Source organism: Cyclopterus lumpus, chromosome 25 (assembly GCF_009769545.1).
Source record: "Cyclopterus lumpus isolate fCycLum1 chromosome 25, fCycLum1.pri, whole genome shotgun sequence".
Taxonomy (NCBI): Eukaryota; Metazoa; Chordata; class Actinopteri; order Perciformes; family Cyclopteridae; genus Cyclopterus; species Cyclopterus lumpus.
In genome coordinates, this window is record NC_046990.1 from 1,258,702 (window position 1) to 1,268,763 (window position 10,062).

Genomic DNA, 10,062 nt, shown 5'->3' on the forward strand with positions numbered 1-10,062 from the left:
TTATATATTATACAAATTGTCAAATATTGTTTTGGAAATATGGAATATACCCTGTAATATTTGTAAATAGGATATCTGCGCAAAAAATATATGCTTTTCCTGCACATCCTCTCCGCCTGGGGCCAAATCGTTTTGGCCCACAAGAGGCGGGTCAAGAAGCAGTTTAGCCAATTACTGATTAAAGATATAAATGAGTGATATACAATTTAGCCAATCAGCGTCCCAAAATAGGTTCAACTTTGGGTCGAAGTCATTTGGTTCCTTTTCAACTGGATTCTGTTCCTCTTCTATTTTTTCTTTTCTTTTGTGTGAAGGACTTTGTAACTACATAAGGCTGGAACAATATACGGCAGCTTCCACAGGTTCAAGAGGAACAGGAAGTGTTCACGCAGCAGACGGACCTCCAACAGAACCAGGTTTGTTGTGGCATGCTCGTGGTTCCCTCTTCACTTTGTGAGGACACGTAACACCTGCCATGGATAGGAAGGGCTCACACACTTCCAGCCCTTTCACTGGTGAATGTGCTCCACACTGACCACGACATGGCTGCATCTTATCTGTGACCTCGAGTTGACCCTGCATGTTCGCTCCTGTGAGGCTCGTGACCAGTCATTCAGGGTTCTCTAATAGAACCTTCCACTGGATTGAGGAGGAATATTCCTCAGGCATGCCAAGCTATGTTATGGTGTCAAAAATGTATATTTTGCAAGTTAAAGTACTGCATTCTAAATGTAAATATGCATATTTAGTATTATTAGTGAAATGTGTGCAGTTATACATGTTAGATCCCCCCCAACCCCCTTTGTATTTATGCATTGAGTTGTTTTTACTTTCTAATGACTTCCCTTAAAGTTGTAACTGTTCCTCTTATCATCCAGACTGTTGAGATGGCAGTAAACAACACGCCGTCCACCCTGCAGCAGATCCTCTGTCAGACACACTTCACTTCCGGTTGTGCCATGCTGTGCCATGCAGGTCTGTACCAGCCTTCAGACCTCCAGGGCAGTGAGTGAGTGGTAGCTTGTGACACCACCTGATGGCCCGGTGAAGAACTGAGCCTGGCTCCATGGAAGCCATTCCAGGGCTCCAGTGGACACACACGGGATGTGGGAGAGCTTCTGAGATCTCACACCAGACCACAATGTCTTCCAGTAGTGTCTGCTGGTCATGAGCTCCAAGGTGGACCGGAGCCGGACCGGAGCCGGACCTCTGTCCTGGGCTGGGTCATGCCTGATGGAACCACGCCCCCTTGAGAGAATCGAAACCTATACAGATAGGTTTCGATTCGAGTAAGAAGAGCGCGTGCCCGTTGACAGTGTCATTGTGCTTCCTGCTGCTCCTCTCCTGGACCATGGCTTTCAACCAGCAGACACCGGTTCATGCACCAGTAAGTGATTCACACTGTCTCCAGGGAGGGAGGGTCCCGGGACCGGTACCGATCAAGAAGGACGCGTCCTCAATCTGAACCGCGACACATGATTAGTTTCATCAAATAGGAGCCACGAAATATTGTTTGTGATATATTTATTTAATTATAGCGGGCACAGTTTGTCATTGTGTCTTCAGTGTCGTGGCAGAACGTGCACGAGGCTTCTTGATATAAGATGATCCTCCTGTACACACGCACGCGTGCACGCACACGGTACACGGACTGTTCTTGACGTTCTCCCTCACGGTCGGGCTTTAATAAGTGAGACTTTACAATAACTCTTTAAAAACAATCGTCGTCAATAACAAACGAACAGATACATATCGATCAACTTCTCAATAAATAACTCGACAGATCTTTTGCGAGCAACAGCTTCTTGTGCGCGTGACGCTACTGCTGACGTACGCGTTTCAATGGGTAGAGAGAATACAAAGAAACAGAAGCTTCTCATACCGTTATTATGAGTCTATTTTATTTATTTATCAGGAACTTAAATATACAAGTAAATATACAGAAAACTAAAAAAGCCTAAATGCATTTATTCATTCTCATATTCAAGTATTTAACGTGTCTATATTTCCAATAACATTCATAAATGAAGTTGGTCTCTGAATGTCTGCTCTACCGATCCAGCAGGATGAAGGTGATGAGCTCCCCTCACAATGTTTAGATCTGTTGGATCGCAATGGTTTGAATTAGTAAGAAGTGGTCCCCATAATACAAGATGGGGAAACAAACTAATCTGGAAAGTGTAGATAGAAATACATATCACATTAATGCCTGAACTTGAAGCGAAAGTAACACAATAGCCCAAAGATTCAATAAGTACTGCCATGTACTACAAAGGGGATTAAAACACATAATAGTAAAACAAAATGCACAAATGTGCAAAATGTTAAGTCACTGGGATGGACTAAACACACCAGCTGGACTAGCTTCATTTATATAGCCTATTATCAACAATCATAAATGTGCCTCAAGGGGGTTTATACCAGCAATAAGAAGTATATTAGCAGTGTGAGTGAAATGCAGCTGTTCACCTGTTTAGTCCTGTCCCTTGTAGAGAATCCCCTTCACTGGATCGATCCATGGGGGTCTGCAGGTGGGGAAGTCCATCAGCATCAGTGGACGAGTCCTGCCTGGAGCCGATAGGTCAGACCGCTCTTCTGGCCACTCCCTCTGCTGTTAACATCCCATTAATCATTGTCCTGTGCTGTCTTTAGCATACTGCCTCTATGCTGATATTGATAGTAATTGCATTTATTTCTATCTTATTTGTTTCTGTTTATTTGTCATTAGGACACATTATGCTGAATTCATCCCATTCATCTGTGCCGAGCCGCAATCGAGGCTTTTTTTGTTTTGTTTCTTGTTTTACCAAAAAAAGGCCTTTTGGTTTTGATCTGATTGTGATTTTGGTAACGGCTGTATGTGAAGACATGTTAAAGGTATCCTGCTGAACCGTGTTACCATTCTGTGTTTGTCACTCACACACAATGTGTGCATGTTTCACATTGCTCGATAGCGCCATTAGTGGTCAAAACCTCCACAGGGTACCTTAACAATGAAGTTTCTTATTTGCAACATAAAAACACAAATTCAAGCCATATTTTGGCCATTTCTACACAATTTATACGATATAAATCTAAACAATGACAGTTTGTTGTAGACCATTCAATGATGTGTTTGTTTTTTCTCCAGGTTCAATGTGAATTTACAGTGTGGTTCCAGGGACAATGCAGACATTGCTCTCCACATTAACCCCCGGTATGACAGCCACCCTGGTTATGTGGTTACCAACACCTCACAGAAGGGCAACTGGGGCAGTGAAGTCAGGAAGCTCAACTCTCCGTTCCCGGCTGGCTCCACCTTCAGCCTCATCATCACTGTCTCCCATGATGCCTACAAGGTCTGACTATCTGAAAATGAGCGTCTCCGTTTGGTACACAATTCTAGAAATGTAATCCAGGCAGATCCTATTTCACACATCTCTTTGGTGAATGCAAAACAGGTCCTTTTAAAGAACACAAGTTATAGTTTGTACATAAATTATTTTGCAAAGAATAATTAAAACACAGTCACCTCTCAAGTTTGACTTCACTCGAGTCTGCTTGCACTCTCGCTCAGCCTGAGAGTTTCACAATGAGCCATGAGTATCATTTGTGATTGTTCATGGGATTCATTGTTTCTAGCAAAATGTGGAGGAAGTCAGAGAATGGTAAAACACAGTTGTTTTCAATAAAAAGATATTTACATTTTCTCAAATAAAATTCCATGTTTTCTCCAGTTGAACGTCAATGGCTGCAACTTCATGGAGTACAGACACCGTATCCCATTTCACCAGGTGGACACCATCACAGTAGCTGGGAGCGTAGAAATCTCCTCCATTGCCTTCCAGAACTCTATGGTGAGGATGTTACCAGAATTAAGTATGGCATTCATTGTGTTGTATGTACATTATTGTCGTATAATGCTCTTGTTGAAAATAATACCAAACCTGATACAGTATTACAGAAGGAAGAAGGATGATTAAAGTGTTTTCCTTCTGGTTTAATTTCCATGGACAGCCGGCATTTCCTGCTCAGCCTGCGTTTGCTTCACACGTAGCCTTTCCCACCAATGCTGCATACCCTTTTTTTGTGGCGGGTCCACCGCAGACTGGATTCCCCTCCCAGACTGGATTCCCCTCCCAGACTGGATTCCCCTCCCAGACTGGATTCCCCTCCCAGCATGGATTCCCCTCCCAGACTGGATTCCCCTCCCAGACTGGATTCCCCTCCCAGCATGGATTCCCCTCCCAGACTGGATTCCCCTCCCAGACTGGATTCCCCTCCCAGACCGGATTCCCCTCCCAGCCTGGATTTCCTCCTGCAATGCCTGTGAGTATCAGGCAGGGGGGAGTTAGAGTTCTACAGAGCTGCTCTGGGGCAGCACAAACCTCACTGGTCAGTTTGCACAAATTGCTAGAAAAACAAACTTAATTCTAAGCCGGCCATCTAAGAGACGGGGCAGACTTGGTTATGCCTAAATATGGGGATAACAGCGCACATTTTCAGGTAGTCTTCAGTCTCTCCCGAAGGCATTTGTAGCTATGCACTTAGCAGTTTACATGATAAGAGACAGAAATACATTAAAAAGAAGAGCTGTAGAGATTTCATCCTGGCACCTCCTGTCTCATCTCCACACAGCAGACAAATCATAGGAGGAAGTGGGTGTTCATCTGGGAAGGCCGGTTTCAGAAAGTTGCTCAGTCCCCCTAATCCAACGTGGAAATGTGTCCGGGATGGAGTTTCTGAAGATATTTGACTGTTTGTTACTACTATTGGTAGTAAAAAAAACAACCTCATAAAAAGGCAGCCAGTTAATTCAAGAATAAACGTACATTCTGCAATGTATTACCACATTCTGGAGAGGCTCAAGAGGTTTTCGTTTCCCTCAAGAGGTTTTCGCCTCTTGTCAGGCCACAGTTGAAAATAAGAATTTGTTCTTAATCTGTTTCGCCTGGCTAAATAAAGGTTAAATAAAAAATAAAAAAGAGGGACTCAGCAGAGTGTCCCTTATTCCAGGTTGCATTGATGAAGAAGCATTATACAATGGTTTGAGGTGGAAATGTCTTTTCAGAAATACCATAGGTTTGGATGAGTATCGACCACCACGGGTAAGCTAGAAGAAACTGAGAAAGGACCCGCCACGTCATTTATGATCATAGATCATGATCTATACATTAACTATACTCTTCATTAATTTAACTAGTTTAAACCAAGAAGGGATATTTGTATAACTCATTTTCCCATTCCGTCTTTTTACAGGCTGTTCCATATAAGAGCCCCATCAGTGGTGGACTTAAACCTGGCAGGACCGTCACTATCCAGGGGACTGTTCTCCCCAATGCCACAAGGTCTGACTTCCTTATTATTAGTTACTATTAGAACACATTGTAGAAATGAAACAACACCACACTACACCTCAAGACTGTGTACGTAGAGTGGTTGATACAAATCAAAATAAAGGCAATCCCAGATGCTGGCCAAAGACCCTAAATCTGTGCCTGGACATAGCCTAGACTCTACGTCTGTGTCTAGACACTACGTCTGTGCCTAGACACTACGTCTGTGCCTAGACATAGCCCAGACTCTACGTCTGTGCCTAGACACTACGTCTGTGCCTAGACAAAGCCCAGACTCTACGTCTGTGCCTAGACACTACGTCTGTGCCTAGACATAGCCTAGACTCTACGTCTGTGTCTAGACTCTACGTCTGTGCCTAGACATAGCCTAGACTCTACGTCTGTGTCTAGACTCTACGTCTGTGCCTAGACATAGCCCAGACTCTACGTCTGTGCCTAGACATAGCCTAGACTCTACGTCTGTGTCTAGACACTACGTCTGTGCCTAGACATAGCCAAGACTCTACGTCTGTGCCTAGACATAGCCCAGACTCTACGTCTGTGCCTAGACACTACGTCTGTGCCTAGACATAGCCTAGACTCTACGTCTGTGTCTAGACACTACGTCTGTGCCTAGACATAGCCTAGACTCTACGTCTGTGTCTAGACTCTACGTCTGTGCCTAGACATAGCCCAGACTCTACGTCTGTGCCTAGACATAGCCTAGACTCTACGTCTGTGTCTAGACTCTACGTCTGTGCCTAGACATAGCCTAGACTCTACGTCTGTGTCTAGACTCTACGTCTGTGCCTAGACATAGCCCAGACTCTACGTCTGTGCCTAGACATAGCCTAGACTCTACGTCTGTGTCTAGACACTACGTCTGTGCCTGGACATAGCCTAGACTCTACGTCTGTGTCTAGACACTACGTCTGTGCCTAGACATAGCCCAGACTCTACGTCTGTGTCTAGACACTACGTCTGTGCCTAGACATAGCCCAGACTCTACGTCTGTGTCTAGACACTACGTCTGTGCCTAGACATAGCCCAGACTCTACGTCTGTGTCTAGACTCTACGTCTGTGCCTAGACATAGCCTAGACTCTACGTCTGTGCCTAGACACTACGTCTGTGCCTGGACATAGCCTAGACTCTACGTCTGTGCCTAGACATAGCCTAGACTCTATGTCTGTGCCTAGACATAGCCTAGACTCTACGTCTGTGTCTAGACACTACGTCTGTGCCTAGACATAGCATAGACACTACGTCTGTGCCTAGACATAGCATAGACACTACGTCTGTGCCTAGACATAGCCTAGACTCTACGTTTGTGTCTAGACTCTACGTCTGTGCCTAGACATAGCCTAGACTCTACGTCTGTGCCTAGACTCTACGTCTGTGCCTAGACATAGCCCAGACTCTACGCCTGTGTCTAGACTCTACGTCTGTGTCTAGACTCTACGTCTGTGCCTAGACATAGCATAGACACTACGTCTGTGCCTAGACACTACGTCTGTGCCTAGACATAGCCCAGACTCTACGTCTGTGTCTAGACTCTACGTCTGTGCCTAGACATAGCCTAGACTCTACGTCTGTGTCTAGACTCTACGTCTGTGCCTAGACATAGCCTAGACTCTACGTCTGTGTCTAGACTCTACGTCTGTGCCTAGACATAGCCTAGACTCTACGTCTGTGCCTAGACACTACGTCTGTGCCTAGACATAGCATAGACACTACGTCTGTGCCTAGACATAGCCTAGACTCTACGTCTGTGTCTAGACTCTACGTCTGTGCCTAGACATAGCCTAGACTCTACGTCTGTGCCTAGACACTACGTCTGTGCCTAGACATAGCCTAGACTCTACGTCTGTGTCTAGACTCTACGTCTGTGCCTAGACATAGCCTAGACTCTACGTCTGTGCCTAGACATAGCATAGACACTACGTCTGTGCCTAGACATAGCCTAGACTCTACGTCTGTGTCTAGACATAGCATAGACACTACGTCTGTGACTAGACATAGCCTAGACACTACGTCTGTGCCTAGACATAGCATAGACACTACGTCTGTGCCTAGACATAGCCTAGACTCTACGTCTGTGTCTAGACATAGCCTAGACTCTACGTCTGTGTCTAGACATAGCCTAGACTCTACGTCTGTGTCTAGACCCTACGTCTGTGCCTAGACTCCACATCCTATCCCGTTTTCATAAACCAGTTGCAGATTCAGCCAAGTGATGTAACAGAAATACAAACAATGGGGGCAGTGAAAGCATCTTACTTCTGAAGCGACAAAGAAACAGAGATATGTCTTTCTCACTGCCAAGGCTTTAAAGGAATACAATGTTCAGTTATTCTATGGCCGGTGTTGTTCTCCAACCAGATAGTGACTGCTCGTCCTTGTTCTAATAACAAGTGTGAGTTTCTCAACTTTTACTGAGGCAGTCTGATGATGCGCCAGAATTTAAGTTGCTGCCCAGAGAAGGAACATGTGAATCCCACATTCCTGTCTTGGGCCAACATGTGTTGAGTTTGATATTACACATTGCTCATATTGCAATTTATTACACATGTTCCTGGTCTTTAAATACTAAGGAAGCATTCATGCAGGAGGCCCAGTGTCATGTATTACTCACTCTTTCCTCTGTTTCCTCTCAGATTCAATGTGAATCTGAGCCATCGCTCTGGCATCGCTCTGCATTACAATCCACGTTTCAACGAGAACTCTGTGGTTCGAAACACCAAACGGGGGGAGCAGTGGGACGCTGAGGAGCGTGACGGAGTGATGCCCTTCCAGCAGGGGAAGCCTTTCACGGTACCACTGAAAACACGCCACTGATTGCACACACTGACCAGGTGGTGGAACGTCACTGATAAACTGCTGATGGATTAGTCCAACAGTGGATTCCATGAGCAGTTTGTATACATCTTTGTATCTACTTGAGCTAAGTGCATAGTTAACACAATTCTGAGCACAAGTAGTAAATCGGACTATTTTCATTTAGTAATCTGACTTTATTGTTGTTTGTTCCTCTGGATAAATGCCAGAAGAGAGGGAATCACAGATAGTGACGTGAGCATACTGAACAGGCATCATTTGAGTGATTTATACAACAGTTCTTACTCAAAACATACATGTTATAATGTCTAGGGCTTTTATTGTGAAGGGTAAGGACGGTAAGAATCATATGTTTCACGTTGGATAGGCCAACTTGAAACAAGCCAGGTGTCATTTGGATGTATGTGCCTTCATGGCTTTCTTCAACAGACAATGAGGTCGATGACGGACTAACTGAAATGGAGAAGTGGCTTTCCCTTACTTTAAAGCCAGTGAGCTACTAATGGAAGTGTATGAGGAAGCAAAGCATATCATTATGTAACAATGGACACACGCTCGCTGTAATAAAACAGACAAATCGTGGCAGACAATAGCAGACTGATAACTATCAACTGAAACCGTCATAATTATACCATGGAATCAGTAATAATCGGTACAGATACAGACCTTGGTAACTCCCACACTAGTGGTGTAAAAAAGACACTGGCAAGTTTGTTAGTTTTACTGTTATTAGGGAGGCTCTTCAAAGTATGTGATTGCAAAATGCCCTTGTTTTCTTCCAGCTGATTATCTGTTGTGAGAGCCACTCCTTCAGAATTGTGGCCAATGGGATGCAGAGGCACATCTATAAGCATCGTTTCACTCCCCTTAAGAACATCACCTCCCTGGAGATTGATGGAGACATCAGCCTGACCTCTGTGATGGTGTAGACATCCAGCACCTCTGGCTGCTCTTGATAATCTTATCCACAACATGCTTTCTCTGATTAAAAAACATTGCATTAATAATTAATCCATGCTAATGTATTATACCTTGTATTTTTCACCTGTTTATAAATACTACTAATAATCATTCTAATTTGTATACTCCTGAAACATTACAAGGGAAATCCACCAACAATGATCAGGTCAGGTTTGTCCAAAGGCATTCGGTGTCATGTATAGAGACAAATAGGCCCAGCAACACTGCAAATCACAACGCACACTGAATGCAGCTGACAGCAGATAAATGTCCAATGCTCAAGTCTCTAAAAAAGGAATAGTGTTGGAAATACAATTGCATCTTAACTGTGTAATCATTCATGTTTGAAACACATTGAACATTGAAATTAAAGTATAGTGTGACAGCATGTGTTATGGTGTGATGAATTCTTGCCTGATGGAACTTGATCGGATATATGGGAAGACAATGAACAATTAAACTACTGTAGATAACAAACAGCTAATAAACACACCTCCAATCCCTCATGATGCACTGTAATAACTACACCAGAAATGAACACATTTTCCTTTATTTCTATTTTTGATCTGTTTTCTGCAAATTGAGCCTGTGAGAATGTGAGCAATGTAACTTTATTTTGTCATTGACTAAAATCATCTCTTAACTGTATTGGAGGCTGTTATGACAGTTTACCGTTATGTAAAAACAAGACTGATTTTCTGGTGGCAAGCTAACTAGAACTACAAGCTAATGGGAATGTCTTTAGGTTTATAGGTATTGCCTCATAAACCAAAGCATTGGACACATTTATGCTTCGACCTGATGATGGCACAACAGGAAATGTTAAGGGGTCACAAAGTGATTACAACTCGACACAAATGTGTGTACCAAATGCCATGTTGCTCCAAGCCACACACGCTAGAGGGGAAGTCAGGGTCACCATAGTCATTAGGGTACAACATCTGAGAACC

At 43.9% G+C, this 10,062-nt stretch overlaps 1 protein-coding gene across 3 annotated transcripts; it reads left to right on the forward strand.

The window, feature by feature from the left end:
• Positions 1-295: 295 nt before the first annotated feature.
• LOC117728177 (galectin-9-like) lies at positions 296-9,500 on the forward strand. Of its 3 annotated transcripts, none has more exons than XM_034528951.1 (9): positions 296-416; positions 879-1,387; positions 2,493-2,581; positions 3,131-3,338; positions 3,717-3,836; positions 4,087-4,308; positions 5,239-5,327; positions 7,972-8,128; positions 8,935-9,500. In XM_034528951.1, exons 2-9 carry the CDS (start codon positions 1,352-1,354, stop codon positions 9,079-9,081), a joined length of 1,068 nt encoding a protein of 355 aa, XP_034384842.1. In that variant the 5' UTR covers positions 296-416; positions 879-1,351; the 3' UTR covers positions 9,082-9,500. The 3 variants fall into 3 exon arrangements, with proteins under 3 accessions (XP_034384842.1, XP_034384843.1, XP_034384841.1); XM_034528950.1 differs by having other exon boundaries at positions 300-416; positions 3,997-4,308; XM_034528952.1 differs by lacking the exon at positions 2,493-2,581 and having other exon boundaries at positions 3,997-4,308.
• Positions 9,501-10,062: the final 562 nt, after the last annotated feature.

Excerpts from the sequence above, each read along its gene's own strand:
- LOC117728177 (XM_034528950.1), top strand. The coding sequence starts at position 1,352 with ATGGCTTTCAACCAGCAGACACCGGTTCATGCACCA. Across the intron at positions 1,388-2,492 it reads AGACACCGGTTCATGCACCA|AGAATCCCCTTCACTGGATC; the intron begins GTAAGTGATTCA and ends TGTCCCTTGTAG. Across the intron at positions 5,328-7,971 it reads GTTCTCCCCAATGCCACAAG|ATTCAATGTGAATCTGAGCC; the intron begins GTCTGACTTCCT and ends GTTTCCTCTCAG.